The sequence below is a fragment of the Lycorma delicatula genome, chromosome 4 (genome assembly GCF_047948215.1).
Source record: "Lycorma delicatula isolate Av1 chromosome 4, ASM4794821v1, whole genome shotgun sequence".
Classification (NCBI taxonomy): domain Eukaryota; kingdom Metazoa; phylum Arthropoda; class Insecta; order Hemiptera; family Fulgoridae; genus Lycorma; species Lycorma delicatula.
Window position 1 is genome coordinate 162,813,500 of NC_134458.1, and position 19,126 is coordinate 162,832,625.

Consider the following 19,126-nt stretch of genomic DNA (forward strand, 5'->3'; position numbering starts at 1 on the left):
AAAAAAGTGAAAAAATCAGAAGTTATTAATGAAATAAAATTTTATGTACTTTTCATTTAAGAAAAAAATGTGTAATGTAGTTTAATAGGCAAACAAAGAAGTCATGTGGTGTCCACATCAAAATTTTCTTTAAATATGCGATGCTATCGGAAAACTCTTGTAGAAGAAACGTTCTTAGTTCTACTTTCTTAATATTTGTATTTATGTATATCAAATTTTAATGAAGAAAGAGAAAGGTAAAGAAGAAGGATCTTCTTCTACTCGGGGAACCGACAAACTCTCCCTAGTTATCGAAAAAGGGCTAAAAGAGAGATGAAAGAAAAATCTTCCTTTAAATTATAAAGTACCACAAAACTATTAAAATTGTACAGTATTTCATATTAGGTCGACCCCGTAACTTCATTTTTTTCAAAGAAGCCCATTGACCATCTAATCGTAAAGAAACCTCCAGTTTTTTTTTTGCGTTTGATATTTGTTGATTGGGAAGTCTCAAAAGAATTCCGTGAGAATCCAGACCGTCGTTGGGAACTGAACTCGGCATATTGTGTAATTCAGTCGGCGATTATTTGAATATGTTTATTATCGATAGTTGAAAGTGTACAAAACGGATTTGCAAATGAAATACCATTCATTGGCAAGTTAAAATGCTAAAATATAGTGATAAAATAGGCCATATGATGGGAAAAATGATAGGCTATGAGACGATGTGTAAATAAATATATTTTTTACGCACACTTTTGCAAGCAGTTTTAAATAATAATTCGAAATAATAAGGACATAAAAAAAATTATATCCTTTTCCTTTTTACATTATTTATTATTATTATTATTATTATTATAATTATTAGTAATAATAGTAATATTACAAATACAAAATACAATAAATACATGAGATTAACACATCGACAATATTCAGCTGGCAGTGCATCATTACTGGTAGCTCTTCTATAGTGACGGGCATTCTGTAAAAAAAAATATATATATTAATATTAAACAATATATACACATATATTGTTATAGACAAATAGTTAAATAAATAAGAAAAAATATTGTTATAAATAAAAATTAATCGACTGTTAAGATAAAAATTGGGAAGGTTTTCGATTCGGATGTCGATCACGTTTGGAATTTTTTACATTATTACAATATTCTTATCGAATTCCTACCTACAAGTATTTTAGATTTTGTAGAGCTTTAAATATTCAAACAAACAAAAAATTACAATTTTATTAAACGGTTACTTTCATAATATACCGGCCAAAGCTCGCTTCAGTTGCCCTTTCCATCTAATCCCATCGGAATCCCTCTACGTTAGCAACCTTCATCGTTTCATTCAATATTGCTCATCTTTCTATATCACCGCTATAAAACTTCGACTGATAAGCTAGTAAAAAATGCGATTAGAGGATAAAATTAGGAGGACGGGGGATACAGATTCTCTTGAAATACAAAAAACAAAAACGGATATTCTGATTTATATCGGGAACTGTATTGCTATTTACATTCACGTTTCTTATTTACCGATCGATAAATTAAGTGATTATTCTTTTTTTAGATATTGATGTTTCAAAACTGTCCTTTTTATCGTTATAACATAATTAAACTCTTGAATACTTCAATAGGCTTAATGAAGTAATCCTGAAACCTACTTTGATCTAAACACCATAAATTTTGTTCAATTATATTTATTTATATGATTTTCCATTCGGTCAGTTTGAAAAATGGAAATTAAAATAAAAACAATTATTTACGATCTACTTTATATCATATAAAAGAATTATTGGCTATGATGTTGCTGAACTAACTTTTGCATTTAAATAGTGCTTAAACATTTATCCGCTCTATCGACGTTAAAGTTGATAATTATTAACATTTTAATTTCTTAAATTTTTTAATTAAGTACTAGAAGAAAAATAATTTAACAAAAAATTTGTTTGGGCAGTCTGCTGGACGATGAAAGGAGAAAATTAACACTAATTTATTAATAAATGACATGATGCTTTGTTTAAAGCTCAGTAAATCTTAATATTAAAAATTTATCAAGTTAAGTGGCTATCAAATTCAACCGGTTTCACTTTAAAAATTCAAAGACTGAAGATTATTCTTACCCCGATAACATCTCATTTAGGAAGAAAATGTTGATAGGTCTTTTTTCCCTTATTAAAACCGGCCTGATATTGCGCTATACTTAGTTTCACGACTGTTTAATTTAGCGTATGTCAATGTTTTGACCATTAAAAGTTTGTATTTAAACATTTTTCACCGGTTAAAGTTAATAATTGAAATTATTCTACTATTAATATTATTTTTTTCATAATTTTTTATTAATATTTTATTTTATTTTACTACGTAAAAAATTAAATTGATCAAAACTAGTTTTTGTCGACGATTTTATTTTCTTTAAATACGATATTCTGTCAAGTATGACGTATTTTACTCAAACATTGAAAGTAAAAATTTATCCCACGAAAAATACAAATAAAAACACTAACATCAGATAGTGATTGGTAAGCTGTAGGTTACACTGAAACACGAATAAGCATTGGATGTGGTCGACGAAATAGTGTGGAAATTTTATTTTATGATTTTATTTTTCTAACACAGTAATTCCCAAACTTTTTTTTAAAGAAAAGACTTTAAAAACCACACTTGACTTGATCACAACAATATTCAGTTAGTTAATACAATTTCCGAAAAATAATTTAATACTAAAACCGTGAAAAACTGACATTTATTTATATATGAACGTAGATTACCAGAAAATTCGAGAAACTAAAACAATCGAAGTGTCGCGTCATCTAGTAATCACTAACAGAGGCTTCCGCAAACAGTAACCAAGTGGTTTGAATCAGTTCCATTACATGTCAAGCACTATGACATTGAAATTAAAATTGAAATAAAATTACGAAAACTATGCAATATTTCGCGGCGCCCTTGTTAGGAAGTCGTTCCCAGGGCGCCCAGGTGCACCCTTACTTTAGGAACCACTGAGCTGCAACATTTCTCTATTAATAACGATAGTGCTTCTAATGCAGTAACAAAAAAAATTAAATTACGTTTCAAGAAAATGATTTTAATTTGATAAAATACTCTTAATAAAATAGTCACCAAACCCGATCACTTTATCAGGCCTGTTTTAAATGCCACTTTGTACGTAATAATTACTTCCCGTCGGAAGTGGTTTAGCAATTTGTTACTTTAACTGCTTGAAAGACAGGATATTTTTTGTAACTATTGTGGTGAAGGTGGCTGTGTTGATTTCAAATGTGATTTATGTATCTTATCTGGTCGCCTACTTCCTTCGTCATTAGAACACATAACGTTCATGCACACACAACTTTGAAATCAAAAGTTAGCAATATTTATAAAAATGTTATTTATATAGGTGAAGTCTCTCTTTAATGGTTTTTTTCTACAATTTTCCAGTTATATTAGCGATAGTTTTTATTAGCTTGATCGATGGGTTCGTATGCTATTTCGGCAGTCTCCGCATAAACGGAGAAATTTTGTTAAACGTGAGTCCGTAGGCTACTTCCGTCTCTTATTTGTGTAGCGAGTATATCTTTAGTTTATTGCATTTCTGAATCGTCAAGTTAGGAAGTGGCTATTAATCAGAAATCTTTAGCAAAATAACGGACGGGAGAGATTATCAAGGAGCGGATGCCATTAAAAAATAATAAGAGGTCGAACTCGGCCCCGAACTGTCAACCTTCTATATGAGAAAGGAAATATTAATACTTATGCTACTTCAATAAACTTAAGTCTACATCTAAAAGTTTCCCCAAAGAAATCAAATTTGAAAAAGATCTTTTCTTTTTATGCTTTTGACCAAGCAGTAATTTGGGACTGAAGGGATGCGAAGACTGGGGATTGAAATCGTCAGAAATAATCTCTTTCTGTTGTATCGAGGGGCGTCGCTAGCGTCCCCTCTGGCAAGTTTGACAGTTGACAGAGAGGCGATGACGCTACCTCTCTAATTTTTAAGACAGGGTTTTCGACACCTTTCGTACCTTCAAATTCATTTTATTAGATAAATAAGAATTATTTGTTGATATATGAATTGCGCTTAAGAATCCTGAATAAAGATTTAATCTTATGCTCAAAACAGATTTTCGATTAGCATTCTTATTTTTTTATCGGACCGCATCAACAAAGTCCCTTAGTAACTATTCTAAAAATATTCAGGCTTCAGACTTGCGAGTGGTCCGACCCATCAGTTGATCAGATGATATATATATATTATACATGAGAGAGAAAAAGAAAAGCAATAGTTTATACCTCTCAACTATAACATAAAACAGACAAATATAGGTGTTAACAGCTATATTTATATTACATATTAGTATAATAAATATTAGTATTTTTATATTAGAAGCTGTACTTCCATAGAATTTGTGTAAATAAAGCGTTAACAACAACATATGGTATTCAGCCTGAAATCGAGTATATTTTAGCTGAAATTAATGGTGCTCCATAAAATTCAGTGACTAATTTGCAACACTATAACAAAAATTAAATCAAAACAGATCCTGTCAAAGTATTTGTTTATAATTTATTATTAGTATAATATTTTCACTACATAATGTATTAAACTTTTCATTCGATCATCTTCCTTCTACATAATCTCTTTTTCATTTTATCATAAGATAATTTTTATTAACTCCATATAGATCTTCAACTCTATGCAAAAAATGAAATCAAAACACATTCTGTCAAGATTAAACTTTCATTCCATTATTTTCTTACTATATAAAATTACTTTAATATTTCAATACAAGACATTTTTTTCTACATACAACTCTATGCCTAAGCATATTTATATTGAGTTAATGTTTTTTGAAAACCATTTATATACTAGATCTCAACAAAAAAGATGTGATGAAAAAAATGCATCACAACTTATTTTTAAATAGTATTCTTAATAAGTTTTTCGTATCTTACTGAATTAATCCTGTAGACTTCGTTGTAGGATAAAAGCAATTTGTCTCGTATTAAAATGGGATCCCTGCAGAAAAAATGGAATCGACCAACTAACCCACATCGTTACTCGATCTATTTTCAACCGAAAACACACGGGACTTTGACTATACTTGACTGGTCCGCCGAAAGACATTTCAGAGCAAGTTAGACTATTATTTGGAGATAATTGGGCTACAAAATTTTTGTATTATAGTATGTCTTTAGAATTCTTGTATATATTTTATATTTTCATTTAACAATGTAATTTATAAATGTGGGAAAAAAATTAAGATTCAATCATCTACTCCGAGCTAACACCGGTTTTGTCACCTCTCCTAACTTCAGATTGCATGAAAGTTCATGTATACTCGCTAGACCAATATTTGTCCTTTCTTTAACTTCAGGTCGTTCCGGCTCCATTTAAAATGCACAGGATGCCGAACAACCTAAATTACCTGACTAAAATGCATTTTTTTCTGCGAGTGTATTTCTAATATAGAGCCTCAATCTTGTTGAAGTTAAAAAAGGTACTGAAGCGGTGTTAGCGGGAGAACTCATCTAATCCGATTATACATGAAATTCATACTATTCAGATGAGATGATAAAAGTGAAAATTAATAATTCATTAAAACCCTTTTAGCATAGTTGGATAAAGTTATATCTTTTAGATGCTTCAATCTCTTTCGGTGGACCAGTCAAGTACGATCAAAGTCCCGAGCGTTTTCGATTGAAAATAAATTGAGTAACAATGTCGGTTACTTGGTCGATTCCATTTTTTTTTATAGGGATCCCATTTTAATATGAGATATATTGTTTTTATCCTACAACTAATTCTAGAGGATTAATTCATTATGATACGAAACGCTATTAAAATTGCTATTTAAAAATAAGTTGTAATACATTTTGTTCATCACATCTCTTTTGTTGAGATCTAGTGTATAAATGGTTTTCAGGAAACATTAGCTAATCATAAACATGTTTAGGCATAGAGTTTTATGTAGAAAAAAATGTCTTACATTGAAATATAAAGCAATTTCATGTAGTAGGAAAATGATCCGATGAAAGTTTAAGCTTTACGAAATGTGTTTCGATTTCTTTTTTGCATATAGTTGAAGATGGAATATTATATGATAAAAGTAAAATTTATTAGATATTTTTAGAAGTTAGAATTTAACCTTTGTTTTACTTCTCATAAACATAATTTTCATTCAGTAAACCAAGAAATTACTGCTTTTTATGGGTTAATTTTTTGTACAAACATTCTAGCGATAATTTTACGCAACGAATGGCTTTGTATTTATCTATTGAAGAAAAAAATTAAAGAATAACATTAAATGGATGTTGTGTAATAACAATGATAGTAAATAATAGAACAATTCATAACGTAGTTTAAATTTTAATAGAGCGAAAAACTCTTTCATTCCAAAAGATGGAACATTATGGTTCCATTTCAGATGTACTACACAATAAACAATCTCGGCAAGAGTTTTATTATGATTAATAAGGTCGTATCTTTGCTTTTCATCCGGAAGGTTCTGGGTTCGAATCCCGGTCAAGCATGAGATTTTTCACAAGCTATAAAATTTATTACTCGTAAAAAAACATCCGTGTAACTGTAATCACGTGTCAGTCTGTAGTTACTATTTTTTATTTTTGTGAAAAACAGATTTTTACGCTTATTACTGCTCAAGGTCTTTCAGTACGTAGCAGCGGGTAAGATTAATGGTACAAATAATTGTTTTAGATGTCCAATTAAAAAATATTTTAATCATCAAAATTATAAAACTCTTCGTATGTATTGCCTGTTTGGATTTATATTTTCGGAAAGGTTCAATCTAGTCATGAAATTTAGTGCGGTAACTTGCGTATTGCGCGGATTGATTCTATTAAATATTTGAAAAAATGAATGGAATGGTGGGATGATATCAAAGGATCACTATATCTCGAAGGAGGTTAAACATTATTAAAATGTTACCCTTGCGTATGATTTTTAATTTATTAAAAATTAATAATGAAAATACCGTTGAAATAATGCGTTACTAAAAATTCTATTTTTTTTAGATTCTCCCATGAGAAATTATTAGAATGACAATAATTTTCCAACATTTTAACTTTTATCTCTTAATTGTAAGGTGCATGTCTGATGTCATAAAAGTAACATTGCGAACGAACTAACATGACAAACAAGCCGACACTTCATATAAAATTACTAAAAATTTAAAACGTGCTTACTGATGAAAGTGAATATTATAGTTTCTTCAGTGAGCCGAGTATACTATTATATACTACATACGTCTATCGAATTACGAGTGATATTCAACCCTAAAAATAACATTTTCATTTAGTTCACCATACGGACTGGCTTTATAATGAACATCATTGCTCTCAGAAATTAAATATTTGATAAGCTAAATACTTGTATAATAAATATTTGACTTATTTATTATACAAGTTATTCGAATAGTGAACAAAAAAAAATATATATATATATAAAATTTCAACTGCCATCTTGCTTGAATCAGAATAATTTACACTTAGGCAAATTTAGCTTGATAAGTATTTAAATAATTTATAAAACAAAATAATTTTTGGGGTACAATGATGTTTTGTAATTTTTTGACACATACCTTTGTCTTTGGCGCAAACTATCCTAAGACCGGCTCTCGTTGCATTAAGACAGAATACTTAGACAGGAGATATTAATACTTCAATAGAAAATAATTCTTAAACTGAAATAATTTTCAACGCTAACACTATAAAAATAATAAAATTCTAGGAAAGTTTTCTGACATCAATTCTAGCTTATTTTTTTTACAGTAATTAAATTTATTCACTCTTCTGTATCGTTGTAAATATACACACGCGCATGTTAATATTATTGAAATGCATTATAAGGAAATATATTTTTTTTAATTAATTTTTCATTGCGTTTCGTTTGTTCGTCTTTTAAAATAGATATTAGATTAAATAGATTTCCAGCCGATGTTTATAAGCGCATAATGTAAGTTGGATTTCTATGTCAAGCGATGATAAACATTTAAAAATATTTATATTATTTTTATTATCCCGGTTATAGAATTATTCTACATAAGGGAAAGTATGATGATCGGATCAAATTATGTTACATGTAAGGATTATTGCGGTCCTTAACGTTTCACGACAACCCTCTATAATAAAAAAAAAACACAATTTTATGATTGAAAACTTCCGGAAGGGTGTATTTGTGTCACCCTATTGTTTTGTTTGATATCTTCTGACTGGGTAAACAGATTTGGATGAAATTTGGCACTATGATTTCTACACGCGGGGCGTTGGTGCCATTTAATTTCAGTCACAATCTGTCGAGAGGGCAGAGAGATATAGACCTCACGGTACCTGTATCTCAAACATTTACTTAAAGGGTAGGTACATCTTTTTACATAATTTAATATCCCTTAGACAGCTAAGATACTTTTTGATAATGTTTGATCTTACTCAAACTTCCTATAATAGGATGGGGCAAAAATACTTTTTTGTCGTTTCTGGACTGAAAGTCACATTTTTGAACTTATTAAGCGATTCCGTTACATTAATGTTTCATTTGGGTTATGTATTCGAGCAATTTCATTAAGGGATGGGAAATAATAAGCCTATTTTTTGTCAATTAAAGTTTTCCTTGACATTTTCCGATCGACCGACTTTTACGAAATTTGTCTAGGAAACAACTCTTGAATCTTTGAAAAGGTCTTTTGATTAAATGAAATTTTTGATGCTTTAAATAATGATGGGAAAACTGAACGGGGAAATTCTTTTACTTTATGTTATGATGAAATTAATGACCTATCCGACTGTTGAATGATCGCAGAGTTTTTTTTTTTATTTAATCTGTCTGATCGGGCAGATTAAATTAAAAATCACCGGTTGAAATCGAACAATTATTTAAGCGTTTTTGAAACTGTGCTGAAGGTTTTCAAAGCCCTTTCCTTAAACATACGTGAAAGTATAGATGTTTCTCATCGATAAAGAAAGTTACCAGAGAATTCGCCTCAGATTAATAAGATGGTCAGAAAAAACGGCTCCAATAAAATTGTAGAGGCGAAACGCGGCAAATTTATCTGTGACCAAATACTTCTGGTAAACTGTATAGATCGAACTATATTTATGAATTTATCATTGCCAAAAAATCGAAGAATTTTATATTAAGAGCTCGTAGTATAAAAAACAAATAAATAACTGGAAGTATGTACAATCTGATTGCACGGGCGATGTGAAAGTAAAACAGGAAATGGTGATGAGGTGTTAGCGATTAATTCTGATGATGACCTTAATAAGCTAGTTAAAAAGTAATAAGTGCTTCTATTGTAATGTTTTTCCTTTACTTCTCCTTACTAGTAAAGTATTTCTTTTTGAATTCTTAGTAAAGTATATATTCATTTGTTATTTCATCCTAGCTCATAAATTTAATTCCTTAGTTTTTTCATATAATTTTTATTTCTCTTGACAGTTATCAATTTATTTGATACACAGACCATGTGCAATAAATATTATTTTACTTTTGATTTCCTCTTAAGAACAGTTGTTAATGTTAGGTTCTGTTATTTGAAATATGATATGTAATACAGATTATGTGAAATATTGTACGACTGTAAAACATCGGGAGTATACGCGTGACGCGTATGTTTATGTTGAGCAAGACAAATGATAAATTGGAAGTTTAAATTACTATTTATAATATTGTCGAATCGGATAAACATGCAGCCAAAATAAAAACTTAATTACCGACTGATTTTATCTGAATTTTAGCTTGACTGATAAAATTCTTCGAATAAAAAATTTATGATTAATTATTTTTCCTATTTGTTTATAATTATTTTGAAATATTTGTTGATTTTCTCTTATCAATGTTTGCGAGTATCAATGTTTCACATATAAGTGAAACAGGCGAGTCCACATCGCAATGCATAGGCGAGATAAGGACTAAACAATATTGCTTTATTTTTTAGTGTTTAGTTTTTATTATGTTTTTTTCTCTAACGAAATAAATATTTTATTCTGATCAGAACATAAATAATAAATTATACAGATTAGGTCAATATAAGATAAATTATTATAATTGTAAATTATATGATTATTATAATATCAGTTAGGTTTATAAGATAAATTATAATTATAAAAACAAATTATAAGATCTGAGAATTATAAGTCCATATTAATTGTTTAAATGCAAACAAAATAATGTTAAGGTAAATACATTTTTTTATTATTATTCCTAAAGAGTACGTCGCAATCTGTTCAAATAGTGAACAATAAGCAACCCTTCCCCTACAGCCTAATTAGATGAGAATGATATATTTTTTTTTTAGTCTTCAGTCATTTGACTGGTTTGATGCAGCTCTCCAAGATTCCCTATCTAGTGCTAGTAGTTTCATTGCAGTATACCCTCTACATCCTACATCCCTAACAATTTGTTTTACATATTCCAAACGTGGCCTGCCTACACAATTTTTTCCTTTTACCTGCACTTCCAATATTAAAGCGACGATTCCAGGATGCTTTAGTATGTGGCCTATAAGTCTGTCTCTTCTTTTAACTATATTTTTCCAAATGCTTCTTTCTTCATCTATTTGTCGCAATACCTCTTCATTTGTCACTTTATCCACCCATCTGATTTTTAACATTCTCCTATAGCACCACATTTCAAAAGCTTCTAATCTTTTCTTCTCAGATACTCCGATCGTCCAAGTTTCACTTCCATATAAAGCGACACTCCAAACATATACTTTCAAAAATCTTTTCCTGGCATTTAAATTAATTTTTGATGTAAACAAATTATATTTCTTACTGAAGGCTCGTTTCGCTTGTGCTATTCGGCATTTTATATCGCTCCTGCATCGCCCCTGAGCACTCAAGCCCCCTCACCAACGGCAAGGTCTCATGATTCATAGAGGAGGGAAAACTACTTATAAGGTAACTACTTATAATTACTTGTTTTTATAAATAAAAACATACTATACTAACAAATTTATGTGATTAATGTTATTAATGAACGCAAAAATTATATTAAATTAAAAAATATTAAGAAACAGAGATTTTTTTTTAATAATCATATTCAGTAACGTAGCCTACGGTCTGAACCTGCTTTTAAACAGCTATTTTACTTTCACTACGAGTTCTTTTATATTTTGCTCCAGACCTAAAATTATTAAGGTTCAATTAAATAGGTCATTTTAATTATTGTTTAAAATAGATTACCGAGAAGAAGAGTGCGAAAGGCTTTATTAATTTTATAGAAAAAGACTGAACCTAAAATGAAAATCCACAAAAAAATGTCTTGAATAAAACCTGGTCCAAGAAAAGGGTTAATTTTAAATAAAAACTAGAAGAAACTAAACCGAAGAAAACTTGAAGCGTTAGAAAGTACTATAATATCAAGAGGTGTTTAAAAATTAAATGAAGCCAAGCTAATATAAGTAAAAAAGAAAAGATAAACAAGTAAAACATAAAAGAGGATGTTAGAACCTTACGCGAGGTAGATGGTGTGATGAAGGGCCCTTACTCCAATAATGCGTTTGCATATTTAATAAGTAAATATCTAAAAATATATTTGTAATGAGATCGAATTCTTTAATGCTGTGTAAAACTATGTATACAAAAAGTGGAAAACGATCGGTTTCATAAAATGTAAAATAAACTTTCATTATTTACAAATTAATTATTAATACCGATACATCTGTGAATAGGGTATTTTTTAAAAAAAACAACATATTCATGTACTCGATTTTTTAATGTATAAATGAATTTTATACAAAATTTGTTTACGGAAATAAGTCATGTTTTTTTCAGCGTAGTTTGATCGCTGGAATCTGTTAATGACACTCTCTCAAAAATTATTGATTTGTAATTACATCGATCATTATCGATCTATAATCAGGTGTAAAGGTGTTTTTATAAAATATAATCTCAAAATAAAAAATAATAAAATTAATGCGTGCCGTATAATCTTCTAAATGTGATTTTAATTCGATAATAAAATATTCTGATATAGATTATTCATAAATTGAATATCGCAACAAATTTACTAATAAATCTGAATTGCAAAGATGTAACCGTAGAATATATTGATACGATGCATATTATTGTTGTTATGGAGCATAGAAAAGTATACAATTATGCAGGAGGTAATAAAATCGTGTTCGTCGCGTGTCTATAAGCAAAGCAGCTGTCAGAATAATCATAACCTCGCGCATACGGTAGCATGTTCCAGTCGTATAAATAAAAACTAATTTATCTTCTCGCAAAAAGAATAAAAACAAAAATTAAATTAAAATTTATCGGACGATAGTAAAAACGGAAATACGAGTAGATACGACTTCAGTTTTTACATTGGTTGTATTGAAATATATTTAATTTTTTTAATAAAGTATTATTACATTTATTATATAATTTTATTCTACAATATTACTAGAATACAATTACGAAAGTTGTTCACGTAATCATACCACCATAATTTTCTATATAACGCTTGATTTTCATAGAATTTTATTTCCGAACTATCTTCTTTTTATTATTTTTACTTTCTTGGCTATTTGGTTTGTTTTTTATTAACCTCTGGGATCACCGTTAGGTATTGCTTCAGAGGATGAGATGAATGATTTATAGCGTGTGTGTAAATGCCATGCCTGACCGAGATTCGAATAGTTATTATCGTAAAACTACACGGTATACTATTTAAGTGTGGTATGCTATAGGATCAAATTTTGTACGTCAGGGATTTTTCAGATGTTGTCTGAGGGTCGTTTCAGACCCTCCCTGTAACCAAAAAAACACAATTTTAGGATTGAAGAATTACAATATATATATATATATATATATATTGGCCTACTATTTTCTTATATCTTCAGACTGGATAAACAGATTTAGATAAAATTTAGTGTTAAGATTTCTGTATACGGAACATCGACGCCGTTAAATTTTGATTACAATTGATCAAGGGAATAGGGAGATATGGATTTCTTGGATCCCATATCTCGAAATTTTACTTTGCTGTAGCGATTTACTTTACTTCTGTGGCAAATAAACGAATGACTGTGTCATTAAAAAACAACAATGTTTGTTTGCTACGTATTCGCATCTTAGTATGCGTTCGTAAAACTTTCTTATATTTTCAAATCGATTATTGCTTTCCGTGTCTAAGCAAGGCGTACTTTACAACAAAATATTTAGCGCCAGAAGAAATCTTTTCATCTAGAATTCAGTACTTTTTCAAGAATTTCGAGGTCCAAAGCACACAGCGAAATCAGTCGCGAATCGACTTAATGCTAAGGAGTTTAGTATTTAAGACCGGCAACGGCAAAGCCTGGATCTTAATTCAACAGAAAATTTGTGGTAGCATTAGAAAAAAGCTACCGATCATATGAAAACACAGACATGGGTTAATATTCTTTGTAAGAAAATAAGCTGACAATGGGATTCCATAAGCGAGAATGCGTAATGAAATTAGTCAAACGTATGTTAAAGCGAATCGACGAAGTTTATAAAGGGCCTTATTAATAATTTATTTTCCTTTTAAGTAGTAGTCTTCCGATGGCCAAGTTCTCCGTAGCCAAAGTTTCCTGTTTTTTTATATAAAATGTTATGAAGAAACAATTAATCTTATTCTTAAAAAAAGCGTATTAAACATTTAATACTATACTGTAATACGGACTGCGTTGTATTTTGTAACTATCTTGTACGTATTTACGGGAATTACGAGGCCTGGATTTAACACCCACTAAGAGTCATTCAACTCCCAGACACGGGGTTTAATAAAGCTAACGGATATGTTAGAGATTTCTGAGATAGTTTCGTAACAATGGTCGTCTTTGTAGTCGTTATTAATTTCAGGGATTCGGCAATCTTCTGTTCCCTCAACCTTAGCATTTAAGCCGACCAAAACCAGAATAATAATATTACCAAAAATTAAGGAATTAAAAATATGAAAAAGGACACTTTATTTGCAGCGAGTATAAAAGGAGACACAAATCCTTCATAAAGAACTCCCAAAAGCGTGGAGATAAGAAGCATTACGAAAAACCAGGAAAATAAGTGGAAGTCCGAGATAATTTCTGGCATAAACTTTTTTTTACTCATAAAATCAACGTCTAAAATAAATGTTTATTTTTCAATACGAAAAGCACTACAAAATAATTCTCATGTTTACCTTTTCGTTTTTGAACTAAATTTCATGGTTTACACTTGTATTTAAATTTAAAGATATTTTATGTTATTATTAAATGTAAATGTTATGGTAATGTTTGTTATTGATTTTTCACATCATATTATTTTAGCATTTTATTATAATTTTAATATTTTCCAGATTTAAAAAAAAAAATTTTAAATTTATAAATAAAATAAACGTAAAAACATATCGAACGAGAATTTATTTTATCGTGTACTGCTTTGTGATAAATATATGTTTTCTGCTAACCGATCTTGAATATATCTTTTTTTTGATTTAGTAATCGATAATAAATCTCCAATGTTTACGATAATATTATACCGATGTGGCGACGTTTTCTGAAGTTTTGATCGGTGGATATTCCTCACGGAAGAAAGAATATATCGACTTAACGCGATATTTGATGGGGTAATTTCTGATCTAAAACTAAAAATGTAAGGTAGGACGGCGTACGGTACAATTTTTTTTTTGGAGGGGCGCACAAGGAAGATTCGTTATTAGCGCCTGAAAGCAATGATTTTACAATATAAAAACACATGCGCTAGGTATAACGATATATAAACTAAACAACAGGAAAAAAATAAATTAAAAATTAAATTATCAAACAAACCGCAGAATAACACTGGAAAATAGGAAAAGTTATCTCATAATATAAAATACTAAGAAAAGATAAAAATAATAAGTGGAAGATTAGAAGCATTAAGTGGAAGCTACATTCGGACATCTATATTCAATTAGATAATCGAATACTCATAAATGTCCGGTTTTAAGAAAGAACGTGGTATTCGATAAATTCCTCAGACTGTTTCCTAGAATATCTCGAATGGTAGCTCCTAATTTAAATTTCCGACGCAACGCCGCATAACACACCCAGTCCACAAGGATGTGATGTATCATTTAGTTGGCAGTTGCACCGAACAGAAACGGTCTGATTCATAAGTGTCCATGTGTAAGATTAGTATGATCAATTCCCAAACGGCAAATAATAACCTCCTCTCGACAGTTATTCCTCCATGAAGAGCTCCATGACAGCACAGTATCTTTGATGTATCGGAGTTTATTATCTACTGTAGCAGTCCAGTCACCTTGCCACTTTCCTCGAAGAGTTTGTTTAACAAAATTAATAAAATCGGTAAAAGTAACACTAATGCTTAAAGACGGTCGGCTACATGAGTCTTTAACAGCGAAATCCGCACGTTCATTACCCGGGATTTCCACATGGCTAGGAATCCAGCAGAAACTCATTTATGTGTTGCGACGGTTCAACTCAGCAATTGTATTATGAAATTCGGTGACGATAGGACGTCTAGAATATGGTAGCTTACGCTGATTATATTAAGAAGTCACCAAGTGTCAACAGACATTTCAAGTAGTGAATTCTGTGATTCTACAGTGTCTCTAAACTGTCAGGAGCCGGTTCATCGAACAGTATAAGGAATTCGACAATGGAATTCAATTTAATAAGAACCAGAAGGGTATTTAATTTAATATGATAGACTTGTAGCAGGCTAAAACCTCTTTTTCATCATTTTTTTTTTTTTTTTGTTTTAAATGTAAGAGGATTGTTCAATAATTAGAGACAAATGATAACAGTGGAAAAACTATTTAATAAAATAACCTGAAATTGCGTGATATTTAAGTCGGCATCCTTAACATAGAGACCATTAGCTCTCTGAGAAGAATTTTCATTATTATAACCTCTTTTGTGTATTTGAAAATGTCGGCTACGTGTACCGTGGAAGAACAGAGTACCGCAATAAGATTTTTATATGCTGAAGCTGCTGAAATTCATTTGCGGATATTAAAAGCATGGTAAAAGGATATTAACCGTGCAAATTTCTATAAATGGATTAAACAGTTGACTTCGTACAGAAGGTAAGTGTCAACGATTTTCATCGTATTGGAAGAAAGAAGGAAGTTTCGAATGACGCCTTGCATTAATGACTTTAATCGCAAGGACAGACCCGTAAAAATTAAAAAAAATACTGAAATTTGTTGTGCAAGTATCGGCACTTTCGTATTATAATTCATGATAAGCTATGTTATCGAAAAACGTGAACACAGTGGGTTATGAGACAGTCGACTCAATATCACAAAGCCACCCGAATTGACATTTGTACAGAACATAAACAACGGTTTTTAGCAGAAGGTAATTTTCTTTTTAGATCTCATAACAACTTGCTATGAAACTTGGATTCATCACTTTGAGCCGCAATCCCCAGCCGTTAACTCACCCCAGTAAAATAATTCAAAACCAACCGTAAGCCGGTAAAGATATGCTAACGGTGTTTTGGGACCGCTATAAAGACCCAATTTATTGCCATTATTTGAAAGAACTACTATTGTGATTATAAGTACTATTGTGACAAGTTGAAAATGAAGTGAAACCTACAATAAGGAGGAAACGATCTGGTTCTGTTCAAAAAGGATAATCCTTTTTCGTAATAACGCCCAACCCTATAACGCTCAAAGATACGGGAAGCTATTCAAAAACTGAATGGGGAAGTACTGCCTTTGAGCATAAAAAAGAACATAAAAAAATCACAAAAAGAAACGACAGATCGACAAATTCAATACGGAAACTAAGGAAGAACCAAGTGTTCGAGGACAAATAGAAGGTGGCTGTAATATAAGAGTAGACACTGGTGTTTCTGAAGTGTATGACCCGGCTACCGGTATCCGATCGTATGTAAAACTTTTTTCAAGGATACGTGTTTAACCGAAAAGTTGAAATCGTTCATCTTTTGGATTATTAATTTTCTAATGTTCTCGTAAAAACTCTCAAAATTAATTATTTTTTGTTAGTATTAATGTATTTGTTATTTATCAGCTTCCACTTGAAATTTTAACGAGACTTATTATTATAGATTGTTTTTCTTTGAAACAGACGTCTATGCTTTAAAAGAAACCGAAATGTAATTATAAATGATTTATTATAAAATGTTATGGGTAGTAGTTACGAGTAATGTTGAAATTTACGGTTTCTGCTTCAATTTGGTAGATTGAATCCTTGTTTTTTATATGTACACATACATCCAACGCGCACACAGTTTCTAGGATGTGATTTGTAAACTTTATTTAGTCGTATAATTAGTATCTATATGTATTCTTTGTTATCTATATGGATGGGTTAATGTACGTCGAATCAGTTCGATTCAGATGAATACACAGATAAATGAACGTATTAATGTCATCGGTGACTCCATTTATAGTAAGAAGCTGCTACATAATTAATTTTCAAAAATGAGTCACTCGTTCATAATTTCTAGTTCATAAATTTAAAGTGCTGTCACTTTTTTAATTTTGTTCAATTTATTTTCTTTTAAATATTTTTCAGAACTTTGTATTTTTTTAAATTAATTAATCGATTTAATTCTTTCTAATGTATGTTATTTTCATCTTTTAATGAAACATTTTTGAATGATTACTCTTTTTACGGGTACGTACGGAATTTAAAAGAAAAAATTATTTATTTCGACATCAAAAGAAGAGAGAAAAAGGTTTCTTACGGATTAGAAAATATGTGTAGTCCAAGGTAGGGTACACTAAATATTTAAAGATAAAATAGTTATATATTTTTTTATAAAAAAAGGATATTATGTTGTTTAAGTTTTACTAAACCTTACTAAATTTATTAAATTTTACTTTATTTGCTATAATTATAAACAAAAGTAATGAAGATAGAAGATAATAAGTCAATGAATGTCTGCACAAAAGAAGGAAGAATTTAACTAGTAAGGCGGTACAGATATATTGGTACCGTATTAACAAAAAATTGTAAAAGTGAAACGAAATAAAAACTATAATAGGAATGGATAAAGAAGCGTTTACCAGAAATAAACAGTTATTATGTAATAAGATGAAACTAGATTCGAATGATTTTTTTTGTTAACTGTTACGTTTCGAGCGTACTTCTGTACGGATGTGTAACATGAACGATAAAATAAATTAAAAATTAAATATTGGAGAGGTATTTTAAATGCGGGGATGGAGGAGATCGGAGAAAATTAAATGGAAAGGCAGTGGAAAAAAAGACGTAATGAAAAGAGTTAACGAGAGAGTAGAAGCTTAATCAGAACAATTCAGTACGGGAAAGATAATCGACTGACATAACAAAAGTGGAGGATCGATTAGCTAGAAGAATCGGTAGAAGGAACAAAAAAAAAAGAATACAAATTTTCAACGATCTAAAAGGAAATGTGAACTGCTAAGAATTGAAAAGTTTAACTGGGAGTAAGAAGTTAAATTCTTTAACTAAGAATTGAGAAGTTTAACTGGGAGTACAGGAAAATGAAGATGAATGTTGAACAAAGAACCTGGATGAAGGTAAATAACCGTACAAAATAAGAAAAAAACAATCCACTCCACCGGAATTTATACGCTTGTCGACGTTATAACGATCCCAGGTTTAAACTTTAAGATTTAGATTTATGACTAGATCGAATGGACGGCTATCTAACAATCGTACAAATGAGAATTCTGGATGTTTACGGCTTGATTACCCCTCTATAATGAGAGGTTTAAACCGATTCTATGATTTAAATTCGTAAAATAAGTTTACTCTAAGTCCTTCGTGTTATATCTCCTTCTGTAATAATATTTACGTTATCGATAAAGTGAAATCTTTGCTGATTTTAGAAGCTCTTTTGTCACCTAAAATTGGTTTTGTTTGCAAAAAAATCAAACCTTACTGTTTTTCTTAGAAGCGCCTTAATAAAACGCTAAGCTTATCATAATTATTAAAGCATTTCTTTATATAAACGTTAAATATAATTATATAATTTGAAATATGAATATATTAATAAAAATAATTACATCTTTCATTAAATAAAAAGATCTTACATTAAGATCTTTTAATAAGTTAATATGAATAAATTAAAATTCAATCCCAGATTACTGGAAGAAGTTTCTGAAAAATAAATAAATAAAACATGAAAGATTGTATGGTATTAAATTTGGTAAATGGGTTTGA

General features: G+C 30.0%; 1 protein-coding gene across 1 annotated transcript in view; it reads right to left on the bottom strand.

Annotated features, from left to right (window-relative positions):
• Positions 1–745: 745 nt before the first annotated feature.
• LOC142322963 (uncharacterized) overlaps positions 746–19,126 on the bottom strand; it is a 202,435-nt gene continuing 184,054 nt past the window's right edge. Inside the window, exon 8 of the mRNA XM_075362064.1 lies at positions 746–961. Within this exon, the coding sequence (XP_075218179.1) occupies positions 945–961 (17 nt within the window). The 3' untranslated portion in view covers positions 746–944. The remainder of the gene's footprint in view (positions 962–19,126) is intronic.